Genomic DNA, 17,089 nt, shown 5'->3' on the forward strand with positions numbered 1-17,089 from the left:
TTCTGCCAGTTGGCAAGGGTATTGGGTTTGGCTCTTTAATTAACGCTACCCCATCTATCCTGCTGCATTAGCAGTGCATCTGACAAGATGCTGAACTTGCAAAACTGTAAGAAATAAAAGCAATTCCCCTCAAGTAGACTTGAGGGCATTTGGTATCACAAAAGGTGACCTCTTTGGTCATTAGACTGGGCCTGATCCCTGGCAGATGCAAACCAGCACAGCTTCATAAAGCCATTTAATGCCAGGTGTATTAGGATCCTATTGCAGGCAGGAGAGGCTCCAAGAAGGAGGGTATGTAATCAATTTCTCCTCCCCAAATTATTTTTCCAGAATCCCCACAGTATGGTGTTTGAGTAATAGAATAATTTCCTAGCTATTAAGAGCCTGAAAATCAGCAGTAATTAACTTAGTGCAAATTCTTCTCTTCCTCTCCCTCCTCTTTGCTCAAAAAAAACAAACAAACCCCCTTTCTCAGCAGAGGAAATGCAGATGGAAGCGATGTCTTCCGCCTTAGTGAAGTCGCGTACAGACTACATTGCCCCCCCCCCCCCCCTTCAGTTCTGTGAATAACATAATTGCTTTGTTATCCCTCAGGGGATTTGTAGTATTAACATTGGTTAATGACATTAATTCAAGTTTTTACCATTAATAAAATGGCATTGCTTAAAATTAAACATTACATTTCAATTAGTAGTCCATCGAAGACTTTAATAGTCTGGAGCATTAAAGTGATTTTTTTTTAATTTCTTATTAATTTTTTATTGTATCATGCTAATTTCCAAAGAGTGATTGAAAGCCCAGCTGATCCAGCCACCAACCCTATCTGCCATGTTTCTTGAGGGAACTTCTTTCTTTTATGACATTATGCAAAAAGGTCACATTTCCACAAAGCAGGAATCTGTTTCCGTCACCTCCTGAATTCATTATCATCCTTTTTACTTTTTAACATGAGGCACATGATATACAGGCACCCCAGGTGGACATGTTTAAATTAATCTAGTAATAATTGATTCAGAAGAGATTTGGAGGACAGAATTTGCATAAAAGCCATAATGAGAGCAAATCCTCCAAGGCCAGACTGAACAGCTAAGTCCCTGAATAACTTACATCTTCTAAACTAATTTGGTTATATATGCAGTACGAAGGTGTGGGGGCTGGAGCGCCGTGTGATTGGAATTCATTACAAATAATTCATCTGCTCCGGAAAGCCTGGCCTTGCAGTGTGTAAAAACCATATCAGCCCCCAAACGCGCGCTCAGGCCCTGCCTCCTGGAAGCTGACAGTGAGGTTTCTGTCTGAGGGCTTGCTTGGCTTTTCCAAAGCATTTCTGAGGAGCAATGCTGGCACCCCGGGGCTGGAGCACGCCGTTGGCCCGCTGCGTCTCCTGCCCGAGGATGCCTCGTAGAGCGTCCTCCAAGCTGAGGTTTTGGCTGGACATTGGAAATGGCCAAAGAGCTGGGTGTGGGGGATGGTCTCGGCTGTTAGTCTCAGGTATTCATCCCTTCCTTTCCGGCACGGAGATGCTTAGCTAGGTCACAGGGTTTGTATTAAATTTTGCATCACCTTGGTTTCTGGGAATTTAGGGAAAGGGACATCTTACATGGTTGGGACCATACATACTATAGGCTGTTCACGTAAAGTAAATCTGTGGGCAGTGAAAATTACGACTCCAGTTCGTTAAAAGAATGCAGCCAGGGGCTTTTTGAGGGGTCGCTGCTTCACATTCTCTATGCCTAAATATGTTCGAGAAAAGTGCTAAAAGGGTCTTGCTGTGACCCCGTACAGTAATTCCTGTGTTGGGGAGCTCGGATTAGCAGGGAGCACAGAGCCACGCTCCTAGTATCGGATAGGTTTTCGGAGAAAGAGGAAAATTCAGCTCAGCCTTTTCAGAAATTGCTGAACACCGAATATTTTCCGGGGGAAAATTGATGTCGCTGGAATCAGTCCCATTTCGTTTACCCACAGCAGTCAGTAATAACCTGTCTCTTGTGAGCTGCCCGTTCCCGCATTGCTGCCCTCCGGTGCCGCCCGGCAGCCAGGTAGGTCTGGCAGGAGCCCCGCTCCCCTGCAGCACCCCGGGGGAAACGCCAGAGTCGGGGCAGCCCAAGGCAGGGGGAAGAGTTATCGGAGCCAACAGGTAGCTGCTGCTGCGAGAAACAAGAGGAGAGCTGGGCATGGCAGGAGAAAAAAGAGCCTGGCTGACGATTATTATTTTGTCTGTTCGGATTTGGGGCATATATTGGCCGCTTGAATGCCTTCTGGCCAAGGGTTTCCATATGATAAATGGTGCTGCACAGTGCCAGGAAGAAGCTGCAGCAAAACATATTCTTGTCTCCAAGCAGGCTGAAACTCGGGAGCAGCGCTCCAGCAAGGCTTTATTCTCCTGGAGTTACAATGAAGATGTGCGTCTGTGTTATGTGGCAACTGGTAATCACAAGTCTTTGACAAAAACAAGCTGTGGTTTCTCTCTTGCACCGGCAAGCATTAAAAGAGAAAGTTACTCTCACCAGCACGGGAAGGAGCTGCGGGGAGCGCAGAGGTGGCTTGGCTTGTGGCATCGCATCGTCTGCCTCTGACCCTGGTGCGGGGAGGATCTGGGGGATGGAGCACAAGGGGCGAGCGGCAGCAGCGGTGCCAGTGCTGGAGTCTTTAAGCTGGGAAAACAAGGCTTGAGGGAAAATGATGCCTGTATGTTATGGCTGATTCTCAGCTGGGAGGTTGATTGGTGGGATGATTTCATGGCTTGATTTTCCTCTGCTGGAGAGTCAAATTCTAAGATTGCTCCAGCTCAAAGGGTAAATAAGGTTTCTTTTCTAATTTCATCTTAGTGTTTTCCCAGCTGTGCAGCCACAGGGTCACCACAGTGGGCACTACACAGCTTATGGGGGCTGCCTATCTGCTCAATGCAGTCTGTGGACTGCCGTGGTCCCTGGCTTGTCCTCACAGCGTGAAGAGAGAAATCTTGCCAGTTTCCAACCTGCATTAGGTCTGGTACAATTTGGAACCACTGTCACTAACTTCCATACTAAAATCCCATCAGATGTCTCCAGTGGACCCTGTAATTAGAGTTGAATAAAAAGCTAGTGTCAATAAAACAAAGGCTAGTACTCTAGTAGCTCAAAATTCAAGGGCACTTACAGTTTTCCTAATAAACTGTGAGAAAAAAAAAAAAAAAAAAAAGCCCTATATCAGGAGCATTTAGAAGAGTAGGGAAGAGTTTACTTCTTTTCCTGACTACCAGAAACTGGTTGTCATTACTAGTGACTAGTGACCAAAACCAGAGTTTGTCGTGCCTCGGTTTTGCCAGCTGTAAAGCCACAGCTGCAGGTTGGAGGTGCAGGTGGAGCACCCCACGTCTGGAAATCACTGCAGGTATATCAGCCCCTCCAGACTGGTGGTAGGGCCTGTGGCTCTGCTAATTTGCAAAGGTACAAGCCATTCCCACACTGTGCAGGGGGCAACTGGAAGAAAAGCTGCTGCAGTAGTGTTTCTACATATCTAGTGTTGTAGTGTTTCTACAAGCTGTAGGTTTAAGGCATGGGTATGTGGGCTTGGGTACTAAATCTCAAGCCAAAAAGAGCCTGTTGGCAGTAAGGGCTGGTTGCAGTAACTCTGATGCTGAACCGACAGTACCTGCATTACGTAGCTGATCTGCACGTAAACAGCACAGCTGGTCTTTTACATCTGGATTTACAGCAGCCGTGCAGAGGACTCCACATCATGTGTACAGCAAGAACAGAGACTGCAGAGCACTGGGCACGCTCCTCTGCTGCAGGCAGGGCTCTGAAATCGATAACCTGCTGTTGCTGTCCCGGGTGCCCAGGGGATGCCTCACCGCTTGGGCTGCGCGTTGCACTCATTCATCCTGCCCTGTCGATGGAGCATCCAGAGGCCTTGACTGGGAGCCAGGAGCTCCCGAGTCCTAATCCAGGCTGCAGCAAACTTGGGGCTGACTTGCAGTCGGGCTAAGTACCACAGCATCCCTTGCATTCTGCTGTTGTGTAGCTGGCTGTTGCAAATCGGAGCCTTAGCCTTTGTCTCCGTGTTTCACAGATGGAGCACATGAAAAATAACTCCACAGTCGGTCCAGGTCCCAAAAATACCTCTGCTTTGACAGTCTCACAGAGAGGTGAGTCTGTGAGCAACAAACGGAAGGTCTTTCCATCCCTGGTGTAGAGGCAGTCTTCTGGAGAGCGGCAGAAGCCTAACACCAGGGAAATAAATGTGTGTAAGCTTTCGTTGCCAAATCCGATCTTTGGATAAACAGAAGACTTCAGACTCCAAGGCACCTTTTCACAAGTGCTAAATTCATACCCCAAACAAACCCTCCCCAAACCTCTCATGTCTTGATATTATGTGTAGCCTGTAAAAAAGAGATCTAGAGCCCTTTGGGGAGAGCCTCTTGAGGCAGTTGGGGACAAACTCGATGTGTGGTCAGGTTAGTGCTATTCAAAGGCAGGGCTGAGTGTCAGCAGAGCAGGTATTTATTTATGCCCACTGGCCTTGGCAGGAACCCAGCAGCACAGCGTATTTTGCTCTGTTACACAGGCTTTTATTGTTGAATCAGCTTTATTTAATGGCAGCTTTCTATAGTAGGTTCCTGTTCTGGAGGGCCTCCTCCGAAGGTGAGGAAAGTGCTCGGTTTGCAGGACGGTGCTGCCACAAACCTGGTGCTGAGACCAAGCCACCAGGTGGGAGCTGGATGGGGCTCACGGAGTGCACACACCCAGCCACGGGAAGGGCCCTGACACTGACCGACTCTTTTCGGACCGAGCCCTTATTAAAAGAGCTTCGTCTCCGTTACCTGAGCTGAATGAGAACTTCCCGCTGTGTTCTGTGGTTTGGGACCTTGACCAGTCGTAGGTGGGTTTGAACAGCAATTGAAAAACACTCTAGAAATAAAATACCCCAAATTATGCTGTCAGTCTTTTGTGGGATGTAGTCTGAAGAAGATCAAGCTGTAGACTATTACTATTCAGCTCCACTACAGGCTTCATGGGCCCTGAACCAAGCAGCATATTAGGTTAAACTGATTTCTTCTCTGCTGAGTTACCTGAATTATTTATATAGATCTAGATAACAGAAAGGTTGCAACGAAGTGACCTGTATTGTGAGATCTTGATTGTTTTGTTCCTGATATAAAACCTACCGCGATGCTGCGGCGGGTACCGTGCCGGCCGAGAGGCAGGAGCTGGGAGGGTGCCCGGTGGTGAGTGTGGAGCTCCAGTTTCCACCCCGCTGCTGAACTGTAGGGTTTCTTTAAAAGATAACCCTTGGATTAGATGCATGAAGATGTGGTTCTCTCTTCCTGGGGCGCTGTGAGAGCAGGTTCAGTGTGAGACTCTTGGCTGCTGTTGCTGCTGCATTTGTCCCTGAGCACAGGGCACAGGACAGCATGACAAAACCCAGCTCCCGTGTGTTTGCCTCAAAAATAAACGAACGGGCAAAGCTCAGTATGCGAGAGCCCAGTCTGGGGGGCACACGAGAGCTGGCAGGCAGACACGCAGGTGCAGCGAGATGTTTTTCGACTGCGAGGCAGCTCCATGTCCCCAGCACAGGCACTAGAGGCTGAGCCCAGTGACATGGCCAGGGCCAGAGGAAAGGCCGTGCCTTTTCTTCGACAGCGTGCCCAGCCCTTGAGCCAGCCCAAGGAAGGAATTCCTGCTGGAGGGGAGGGCACGGAGCGGCGCAGGGACAAGGGCTGAGGTTTTGTTGGCCTCACAGTTCTGCTTTCTAGGGCAGAGCCGCCTGTGCCAGCCTGTCGTAGCCGCATTGCTGAGCTGCCGTGCTTTAAAATGTTTGTATTTATTTCCTTAATTCTGCCAGTGCTTTTTTGAATACTTCAGTGTTCAACTCTTGCCTCTGCTCTTCTTCTCTCTGGTATCCCATTCTAATAAAATCATAACTGTGCCAATGACAAAAGATCCTGAACGGGAGAATTAATGCTTTTTCAGGAGGTTCCTTTTTTAGCCTTTTTTAAAGGCATCTCTTTTCTTTAAAATGAAAGATGAAGCATTTTCTTTTATCCTTAAACTTTACTGTCACGTTTTATTAAGTCAAAATGATAGTTACAGTCAGAGGAAAGCAGGATATGGATTCCTGGTACAGCCATTTTTAAAGTGCGCTTTGTTTTAAAGCCCTGAAGATTGATTGAAGGTATTTTTCTTTTAGACACGGAGCTTTAGTCAAAGGGGGCCTGATCTGAGTTACCCTCTGTAAATCAGGATTAGTTCCTGCGAAATCGATGGAGTTGCAATGCTACAATACCGGGGGAGCTGGAGAAGCCTCTCGCCCCGAGAGCGAACACAGGGGGGACCGCGGGCACCGCGCTTGGGCAGGGGGCGAAGCCACGAGGCCTAGCAGGATGCAGGCCGATCCTGTCAGGCTGCTGGGAAAAGGAGGCATGTGCCAGTGGGTCTGTGCTTGCAGGGCCGCCGGGGCTGCACATTTCCCCTCGGGTGACACATTGGGCCTGCAGACCTCCCGTGGCCTCCAGGAGGAGCAGCCCTCGGCCCGTCCTGTGCCGCCACAGCGGAGGGAGCCGGGAGCTGAGGGAGCCTGATTTAGGAGACAAGAGGATGGTGGCAGAAGCGGTGCTCTACAAAATGCCTCTCTCTGGAGCGTATTTCACTGGATCCAGCAGAGCCTGAATTTGTTGACCTTTCTGGCGGAGGGCCAGAGGGCTTCAGTGTGCATGGCAGGAGAGGGGGGAGAGAGGCCCCAGCCACCCCAGGGCCTTGGGGCCTCCACCACGGGCTTTCAGGAGGGAGAGGACAGAAAGACTTGGACAGACAATCTTGTTGGACATTTTCATCCCTTTTTTTTTAATGTGTCTGCATTTTGGAGCGGGGAAATAGCCAAGGTGGTAAAGATACATCAAAATGAGCGAATACAGAATGGAAACGATATGTCCTGCCTGGGATTTGAGTTTAACCAGGGATTTCAGCTCTTGTCTCTCATCTGTACTGAAACCTTGACAGCTGATTTCTTGAGCCCTAAGCCATTTTGAGCAGAGAGACTTTAATAAGAACAGCTCTTTTTATAGCATTTAAACTGTGTCTAAATGGCTTAGCACTAGGACAAGTTCCAGCAGCGCAAGCCACAGTGAGCCTGGGCTGCGCTTAGGACGTGCGGTGCTTCAGCAGTCCGGCTGAGGAGGGCTGCTCCTCGGCACCCCGCGGGCTCCAGCCCTCGCAGTGAAAATCTGCAGCTGGGGCAAAATGGGAGGCTTGAGTCTGGCCATCTCCAGCAGAATTAAAACATTTACACTTCATAACTAGCTGCCAGACTCTCCCAGACAGCCACTAGTTTGCTCTTGGCCTACAGTTGATCTCCTCCTGCACACAGCACTTTTTCATATGGTGAGTATGGGTTTTTTGGAAATAAAGTTGCAGCAGCTGGAAATAGCAGTTACTTAGTTAGGGCCTCTCTTAAAATATTCAGAAGAAAATGACCAAGGCAGCCTGAGAAGGGGCAGATTGTAGGAGTAACCGTTTGCAATACTATCTGCTGTCTGAATTTTGTTCAGCCGATGCTCTAGGGCTCTGATTTCTTTTGCCCTTGATCAAGCTGGTATTTACTCGCTGACTCACTGACTCCAGTTCAGGGCTGCACATGGCACAGATTTTGTTTAGTAGATTTGATGGATGTAATTGGATGAAAGAGGTAGCCAAGGAAGGGAGGGATACAAGCTTTTTATGTTTATTTTTCATCTTTCTTTGATCATGTATTTCCACTCCACATCAAGTTCAAAACCATGATTTTCATGCACACTTTGGATTTCCCTATGACAATAAGGAAAAAGAAGATGGAACTTTACCCCAAATGCTGGTTACAGCTTTCTAAGGAATGCTGAAGTCCCTTGGACTGTGGTAAAATCTCCCAGGGAAAGTGGCAGAAATCCAGCTACTTGGCACATTTTACAACTAGTCCAGACAAAACACTAGTAAATGTACTCTGCTTTGGCACAGAATAGGCTGTGGGACATTATGAAGCTTTCTTGTATGTAACTTTTTCTCATTTCATGGCCCTGTTGAGTGCGAGGCTTCAATTTACTCATCTGCTGATTCTAGACCACACAAGGCCCTAGAGGAGCATTGGAGGACTGCGGGGAAGCTCTGCTCTGTGTCCTTGAGCACTGTTATCTAATTTAAAAGTTTCATTCACCTGACTTGAGATCATTATTTGGATGCTTCGTACATGAAAACAGCCATATTGGCTCAGATCAAAAGTCTGCCTAGCTTAGTACCTTATTTCTAGGATTAGCTAATAACAGCTGCACTGGGAGGAGTACAGCACGTGTAAAGTCAGATTTCTGTACCAGTCTCTTCCAGTTTCCAGCAAGGATATCTGATAGTGAAGAAGTCCTCTTGCAATATGCATTTTCCACAACAACCATCTCCTATCTAGGGAAGGTTTGGCTTTGTCTCTTGTGGAACTTTTAGTGGAGCTACAGAAATGCATCTCCCTGGGGTTCACATCTGTGTGCTGTATTTAACTTCTGGATCTATACCGAAAAAATTGTCATTTAAACCAATGGCTGAAAAAATAATCCAATGCTTCATCATCAATAACTTCCATTACAGCGTGACTTGCACAACATCTCCATCATCTGAGATGCCACAGTACCCATTTGTGTATGCCCTGCAGTATGCTTGTGCTTAATGACTAAACGCTGTGCTGGCTTTAGCTTTGAATGATTTCACATCTATAACTTCTGCCAGTCCCATTTTTTAATTTAACATTATATTTGCTGTGTTAAAAACAACAACAACAACAACAACAACAAAAGCAAAGCACAGCTCCATAGTGAAGTGCTGTAGAAATTCCTTTGGAGAAATGGAAGGGGATTTCATACAGCTCTGCATAAAATCTGTATGTATATGGGTCTGGAAAAATTGTGAAATGCTGTAATCTCTCACTCACACTAGTTAGGAAACCAAGTCCCAAGAACTACCCCAAATTCTGAATGCCAATGTTATTTTCAGTCAGTGGTATGCAGCTACTGCAAGGGATATGCATAATGGATGCACTAGCAACTCATCTTTATGCCAGTGTTTAAAATCACAGAGAAATACAGATAAGAATAAAACATAGGCTCCATCTTTCAAACCTGCTGTCTCCCATCGCTGCCGTAAGCACTCTATTATTGGTCCTGTGGTGCCCAAGGACCTTTACAAACTTCTTCCAGCTCCTCGATGTCACAGCATTGTCCCCTGTGTTGGAGTTCGCTCCACGCCACAAGCCTGCCATTGCTTATCAGTGCCTCACGTTACTAGCTCCCAGGCTGCCACTTCAGCTCACTGAAGGTGTTTTGGAGTCTCCTAACAAAAATATAGAGGTATTGGGCACTGCAGGAGTTGACTGTTATGCTCCCTTTATGAATCACTACACCCACAGGAATTGAAAATCTCATTATGTGCGAATTTAATCTGAATCAACTTTATCACTAGGTAAGATTCAAGGATAAAAGACTCCATTTGTTTGAAAACACGTGTTTGCAATAATTGAACAAAGTTACGTAGGAAAATACAATGTGGACATCAATAAGATTAAATTTGGCAATGCAGATTTTCCTAAGCTGCCGCAGCATCTTGGGGAGCTTGTGGCATGGGCTAATTAATCCTCCATCCCCTGCCTCAGGCCCAGTAGGCCCTGGGGAGCTTTTAGAGCTATATCTCTTCTGCTTCTATTGTTGAAAACTGCTCACGTAGAAAAGGCATGATTTGCCCCTCTCCTAGCTGGAGAGAAGAGCTCCTCCTCTTTAGCTGTGGCTCAGCTCTTGTGTCTGGGAGCTCTAGCATCCCACGATAATGCAGGCAATTGACTCGCTTCTCACCATTCTCCCTATTAAGGTCTTAATTTTTATGTTACACCTTAATTAGCACTTTCCTGGCAACACCTTTAAATTGGCTTTTCTTGTTTCAAGACATTTAAAACAGCAGTGGTAAAATGTATAAATCTCCTATTAGAACAGCATTACTTGCACATGTTCTGACGTGCTCTTAGCAATAACACAACATTTAAACATGGACATGTCATGCAGCTGGGGAGTGAGGTGTCCACTGGAGGACACGTTCACACCTGGAGAATTTGTGATTGCATATTGTCACCACTAACCATTGCACACTGGGTACTGTGTGAGGGCATATACCCCAAAGCTACACAGGGATATTTACAAAGCTGTGCACTTCACCTCTCTTTGAAGTTAAAAGCGAAAATACAGTCTTAAATTGGGTCATTTGTTTTTTTGTCATTTTGATATTTTCATGTGTACTTACCACAAGTGGAGTTGGGATGAAAGGGGAACTCCACCCTTCTCTAGCCATGTTACGCACTTTGGATAAGCATTCATCTTTCTGAAAGTGGAATTATTTGTGTTTCAGGTATCCTCCCTGGGCCTACCTTGGAAGCTAGATCTGCGACCGCCCTTCAGTCATGGTTGTTTCAAGATTAAAGGCCATTTCCCTGTCATTGCCAAGCCTTTTTCTTCTTGCTTTTCATCTCTCAGCATCACAGAATGTACCTGAATACTCTGAAGCTGAACATCAGCAGTGTGTCAGGAAAGAACACCCCACAATTGCTTTTGAAGGTAAGAGCTTCTATTCCTGTTTCAAGTTCCAGTAGGATGATCCATTTTGAAGTCCTTCCTGGTGTTGTTATGGATGATAGTTTAGCTGGTGCTTTTCCATACACCTGCTATCCACAGGCCAGTGCAAGTGGGCTGGTGAATCACATTCGCTTTGATGCTTTGCAGGGTTTTCACTCTGAGGTTTCATAGCAGTCACATAATTCAGGCAGCTTAGGGACTACTCGTCTAAGAACCTCCACTTCCAATTCTGCTACAGCCTCCCAGTAACCTTGGGCTGTGTTGAAACTGTATCTCAGTTTCCTTTCTTCTAAATGGATTCAGTAGTGTTTTATATACCTCTCATGGCTGGCTGGATCCAGTTGCATAAAAAGTGGAAAGCGAGAGAGAATTTGGACATCTCTGATTGCAGGAGAAGTAAATCGATTTAAAATCGCAGCAAGTGACTGTCATTTTTTGTTGCCTTTTTTTTTGTGTGTGTGTGTGTTATTTATCACCTCTGCCAGTAGTTTTTCTGTCTTTCACCTGGACACTCAACAAGGTTTTAAGAATGTAAGAGGGAGCCTTTGTACTGCAGTGTCCTGCTGCACCACACAAAAATGTGGGCAATCCTTTTACTGTTCCTTTGTGACTTGGAATTACCCTTGTTCTTATCCCAGTTGTATTTTCCATGAACGTCTGCGTACCCCTAAGTTGCTGTCTGTCCAACCCGTCCATGCACCCACATGGCACTTAGCTCATGATGCTGGTATTAATATTTATTATTTCTGCATTCACCCCAGCCTTGTGCATTAAGCTCCGTATGCCAGCATCATCAGCTGCTGAATCTCCTTGCTAGAAGTGGTTTCCTCCTAAATGTTGAAATATTGATTTTGGTTCCCACTTAAGGCCTTGCAATGCGTCTCTTGTTACATTCTTTGCTAAAGGCAATTAAGTACCTTGCAGTGTGTCTCTAGTTAGGTTCTTTACTAAAGGCAATTTAGCAGTGGTTTTGTGACCTTTGAGATAGGGTTTCCAGGAAGAAAGCAGTCAAAGGCTTCCTTGCTGACCTTTCAGGGTTCTTCTGGAGAGCTTTACTCTTCTTTGGAGAGGAAGAAACTGTTCTCTCTTCATTTGGAAAGTGTAAGAGGTTTCTTGTCTGTTTTCCATTACCTGTGCTTTAAAGGTTTAAATGGATTAAAGTAAATTAACAAAATCTTTAAGCCTACATGATACGGCACTGGCTCTGACCTTGCTCTGGTGGGTAAATAAACCTTGATTTTAATTGCTAAATAAGTCTGGCCATCTGTTAAACCAGGGAGGGTGAAAGGAGAAACCCTTGCGGTTAAAAACGTGTTGGTACTCAGTTGGATATTTAAATAGATCATAGAATGATGAGGATGTTATTGATAAAAAAAATGAGAAAAAGTGCGTGCTCTTCCTATTAGCCAGGAGCACCAAACTTTTTTGAGTTTACAGAATACATGTTTGTGGGATCCAGCACTCAGATAAATCATTCTACAGGGAATATTAGCGTCCTGATTCCTGATTTTGAGGAATAGGTGGGCATTTTTGGCATTCAGTATGTGTACTTCTCTGCAGAAGTGATGGCTATGTAAATACACTCATGAACTGCCAATTTGCTTTGTTTAAATCAGGCAAGATTTTTTCACTCCTCCCCTTTTACTGTTCTCATTCCCTTCCTGCCTTTAATGATAGAAGGCAAAGCCAGTTATGAGTTAATTAGAACTTCCCAATTATAGAAAAGAAAAAAGGATTGGAATTTCATACACATCAAGAAAATGCCCCAGATTATCATAAACCCAAATGATAAGCTCTTAACCCAAGTTAGAGTCATGGTTATTGGTTATCCTCAACACCTGTTTCCTCAGGACTGTTCGTGATACAGCCTAATCCTGTATTCTCTGCTGATGGAAAATACATAGAAATAAAGTTAAAGGCACCTTGTTTCCACTGCACATGGTATTTATGTTCTGTGGAAGAGGGCTCACACCTCCAGGCACATCTCAGTTTGTAACATAATTTACCTTAAAACTGTACCCTGTTCTGACACCAGCACAAGCAGGTTTAGGCTGCAAGGGGGGGACCAGCAGGGAAATTTACATCTTACATGCTGTTGTGGATTGCTCTGAGGATGTCTCTCTGCTTAATTGTGTGCCTTGTGGGCTTCCTGTGGGTCTCCAAATACATCATCCCATGGATCACAACCTGCCATGCAATGGGAGCGCTGAGCCAACAACTGCAAGAGTGACCCCAGCAGCCGCTCTGCTGCTGCTCCTGCTGCCAGGGGAGAGCATTACTTGGCACCAGCAATCTTCAGTGGATGGGTGGCAATAATAAATAAGGCCCCAGACCATTCAGCCATACGGGTTGCATTAATTTACTGTCAGAATGAACAGACTAACAAAACAATTTATGTCACAAAAGAGTCAAAGAGCTTCTTTTTCACAACACTGCTGTCCAGGCTTCCCACTGCAAGACAAAGGGGTTGCTGGAACATGTTTTGAGTTCTCCAGCCTTCAGTTCCCACCTTGCGTATGCTCAGCCTCTCTTTTTATTGTACTTTTCCTCCAGACTATGATATTCTTAACATCCACCCCTGGTGGAGGTCTGCTAGATAATATCCTCATCATGGAAGAATCCAAGTAAAACTCCTTTCTGTCTTCTTTTCTGAGAATTCTCGATTTTCTGTGTGTCGTCTCTTGTTTGCTGTAGCTCACCTGCATGAATCAATGTTCTGTTTGAGCACACATCTCTTTGTATTGCTATGGGAGGGGTAAGAAAGAGAGAATACAGCACATTTAAGCAGAAAGGAGTCTACATATGCAGAAAGGTTTTATTTTAGCTGTGTTTGGACCTGAAGACACATCTGTTGCCTTACAGAGGCCATTCCCCAAACCACCTGCCATTACTTGTGACCTAGAGAAAACGGTCTAGACAAGCCAGGGACCTAAATTCTGGTCCTAAATGTCCTTATTTTGCATGCTCAAGGTCAAAGTTTGCACTGCCAGGTGAGATGGGGGCTGGGAATGGGCTGTGGGCTGAACGGTTTGTCCTAGCAGACCGCATACTGACTGAGGGGGCCAGGTTAAGAATTTGTGCTGTGAGCGCTGTCCTGTGTGTCTGTATGGCACCAAGCTAACACAGGGGTGCTCCAGTTTCTCTGGGGCTTATAAATGATGCTCACTGCACAGCTCACCCACAATAATAACATAACCGGTACGGGCTTTTCATAATTAGATTGTTCTACTCTGTGCTTATAGGAAATCTGGTTAAAGTTTGATTTCCCTTGTTAGATCAATATGAAAATGATCTTTTACTTCCCAGGAGCCTGTTTCTGGGGTCTTATTACCTGTTTGGCTGTGAGTGGGTAGCTACATTAAGGATCTTGCATGCTTGTTTGTTTTTCAGTGGGTTGAGAAATTAGTGAAACAAGTCATAAATATTCTTAGTGCATCCTTCTATATTTATGCATGCATGCACACATGCGTACATGTCCCATTTAAACAAACATTACATCATCCCAGCACAGCTCCAGTGTAGACCACGCTGGTAAGCCTAAAACCAGAGAAAATGTTTCAGGTTCCTTCCAGTTGTGATCATCTTTCTAGTCTTCTCCATGTGTATCTTATAATCAAGAGATCAGTCCCTGCATCGGCGACTGGGCTATGCCCTTGCCATGCAGATGCGTTTCTTAACACGATCGTTATTATACAGCTGCTTCTTAGACATAGAGCTGTGTTAGTCATTAAATTGTTCTTCATTAAAGACTTTTGGAGCTCCCTTTGTAACATGCCCCTTGGGAAAGCCAAAAACATCTTTTGCCATGGCAATACTGTATAAGATCTGTTGTTTCAGGAGCCAGAGCCATGACTGACATGTGCATATAAGTTTGTAATGGGTGGAGAGTTTGGTTTCAGCTTGTTTACCAGGGAAGTGCTTAAAAGTTTGCAAACTCATCTGTGTTATATGAATCACTTGGATGTTCACAGCTCAACTGGAAATGAGTTGTAGACAGGTTTTCACTTGCAGTTCGTACCATTATTTATTTCTCTTTAGTTTTATCCATTAAATTGCTGTGCTCAGAAAAAAAAAAAAAAAAAAGGAAAAAAACAAACTGTGACAGACTCCCAGGTCCTTCTCTGTTCTGTCTGCCAGTGCTTTCTCCCCTGGGTCATGGCAGTTTGTGTAAGCCGAAAGAATATCATTTGTGCTCCCCTGCTTTAGTAATTGCAGCCTTTCTTTGTCCCCAGAAACACCTCAGGTAATCCCATGCTGAAGCATAGGAGAGTGGTGCACTTGGTTAAGTAGCTTATATCCCAGATCTTCTCAGGACTGCAAATCTCAGCTTGGCAGCCTGTATCATCACTGCTGGTGTGAGTTCTGGGCATGCAGCATTTGGCCATTGTCTGCTTCTCAATCTCTGCTAAATGCAGGCAAGTTGTTCTGTCTGTTGCCTCAGGTTTTTAAAATGTATAAGTTTGAGAGTGTTTAAATCTGGGATTTCAGTTCAGACCGACTGTAATTATTGCCTCTTACCAGATGAATGTGATTCAGGTTGCTTGAACGTTGCTTGCTATATATTTTCTCAATATTTTCTTTCTTTAAACAACATTTTATTGAAATGTGGCCAGCTTCAAACTCTGAGATCTGCAGGGAGCAGTTAAGTGTTTGCTTGCTGTATTGAAAGCAAAAGCTGTTTTAACTTTGTGGGCTGAAAGATAATAGGGTATGATTTATTCCTTTTGAAGGTTCCTGATGTTTTACCAAACACCCCCGCTATTTTTGATTTGGTCACTAGTACGTTATTCCCTTTACTGTACATTGATGGAAGGAAAAAAAAACACCACCACCACAAAACACATCAGCATCTGCCCGCTCCAAAAGTCAGCTAAGAAAGCCCCTTAGGAAATTCTGATAAAGATTTAAACTTTTCTTGAGCAAGTGTGATTTTGAGAATCCAAACCAAAACTTTAGGTAACAGTGGATGAAGGTTGTGGGGTGAAGTCTGAGAAGTGTATCTGGCTAAACGCTAAAGGGAAGGCAAATGCATTACGGCTCTTCTAGCTCATAGCCTTGCTGCCCTTGAGTCTCCACACGAGGAGCCCAAACGTAACAAATGATGGAGTGCTGACCGGTAACTGGTGGTATCCTATGCATAAGATTGGGATGCTACAGGAAATTTGACCTTCAGTGCATTTCAGTTTAGATTTTGTTTCCATTAAGCAAGCCTTGTGGCAATTTTCTTTTTAATCTTGAAAAATGGAACTGTGGCAAATGAAGCTGATATTTTCTTCTTTAGGGTTGATTTAGAATTTGTTTAAAAATTATGACTAATAAAGCCATAAATATACAGTGGTTAGGGAAGTAATTTGCTCTCAGGCAAAACTTCTGAAAATTACACCCAACAGCTCTTAATATATTTTTCATTCCGTAATAATAATTATAACAATAATGATGCTAGTTCTTTGCCACTTCCCCATTAACGATGTCCAAGGCACTTCACAAATGAGTGCAATGAAATTTGATTGAAGAAATGATTCAGTGTGCTGTTCCTTCAGGCCTCAAGGAGAAGGGGGGTCTTGGAAGAGTGCCCTTCATTCACAAAAGGCTTTAGACAGAGCGAATCACTGGCAAGCAGGAGAGAAAAGGAAGACTATGGTGGAGCTTCAGGAGGCAAAGGTTTTGGGTAACTCAAATAGAGGAGCAGGGGGAGATGGAGCTTTCATGAGGTATGATAGCTCGGGTGAAGTATCCTCAGTAGCAGGACTGAGTGAGGTGGGCTCACGGTGTGGATGAACAGAACGTCATCAAGGTAGGAGGCATGGACCAAGGGCATGAAAACCTCTGAGCAGCAGCAGAGGAGCTTATTTATATTTTCCAGTGTAAGTGAGACAAGGGGCTCCATGTGCTTGGCCCTTCCTCTGGTACAGTGGTTGAGTGCAGGCCATAGAAGTGGACTGCCTCTCTTCAGATCCCAGACAGCACTGCTTTGGAGAAAGGAAACATTGTGGGAAGCAAAGCAAAGTGCTTATCTTCTTCTGTGTTTCAGTGCAAACAAAAACATGCCTTACAGAGACCTCATTCGCAGTTTTAGAGTTTACTTTGTCTAGTTCCGTAACTGAATAAGCTGTGAGTCAGTGCTATGGCAGACCTCGTTTATTGAGCACGTAAGCTTCTGATGAGTATTAATATATCCTGTTCTCTTAAAACCTTCCATGCACCTTGAAGTCAATGGGATTGTGGACTTGGAACCAAGTGTGTGCTTATGTGCTGAACAAGGCCACAGCCAAAGTGCACAGAACTGAAATATCAAGTCTATGTAATGCTGTTCCTAGGGAGCTCCCTAGGTAGCAACCTTTGGTCCAGCTGGTCAACCTGTTCTTCTAGCATGGCTGAATCAAGTGGATAAGAAATCTACTGTGTTCCTGGGCTTGATATAGGATTATCTGCATGAGAGTCTGTAATCTGTAATGCACAGTGGACTGGGTTAGAGGTTTT

At 45.0% G+C, this 17,089-nt stretch overlaps 1 protein-coding gene across 6 annotated transcripts in view; it reads left to right on the top strand.

The window, feature by feature from the left end:
* Positions 1–17,089, top strand: part of SEMA5B (semaphorin 5B) — a 274,579-nt gene that overhangs the window by 125,264 nt on the left and 132,226 nt on the right. For all 6 annotated transcript variants that reach the window (XR_004777167.2, XM_035536719.2, XM_035536718.2 and 3 more), the window contains one exon: positions 10,386–10,591. Coding sequence is in view for 5 of the 6 variants with exons in the window: in XM_035536719.2 (XP_035392612.1) it covers positions 10,438–10,591 (154 nt within the window). In the remaining variant the exon portion in view is untranslated. The remainder of the gene's footprint in view (positions 1–10,385; positions 10,592–17,089) is intronic.

The sequence above is a fragment of the Cygnus atratus genome, chromosome 6 (assembly GCF_013377495.2).
Source record: "Cygnus atratus isolate AKBS03 ecotype Queensland, Australia chromosome 6, CAtr_DNAZoo_HiC_assembly, whole genome shotgun sequence".
In the NCBI taxonomy this organism is placed as follows: Eukaryota; Metazoa; Chordata; class Aves; order Anseriformes; family Anatidae; genus Cygnus; species Cygnus atratus.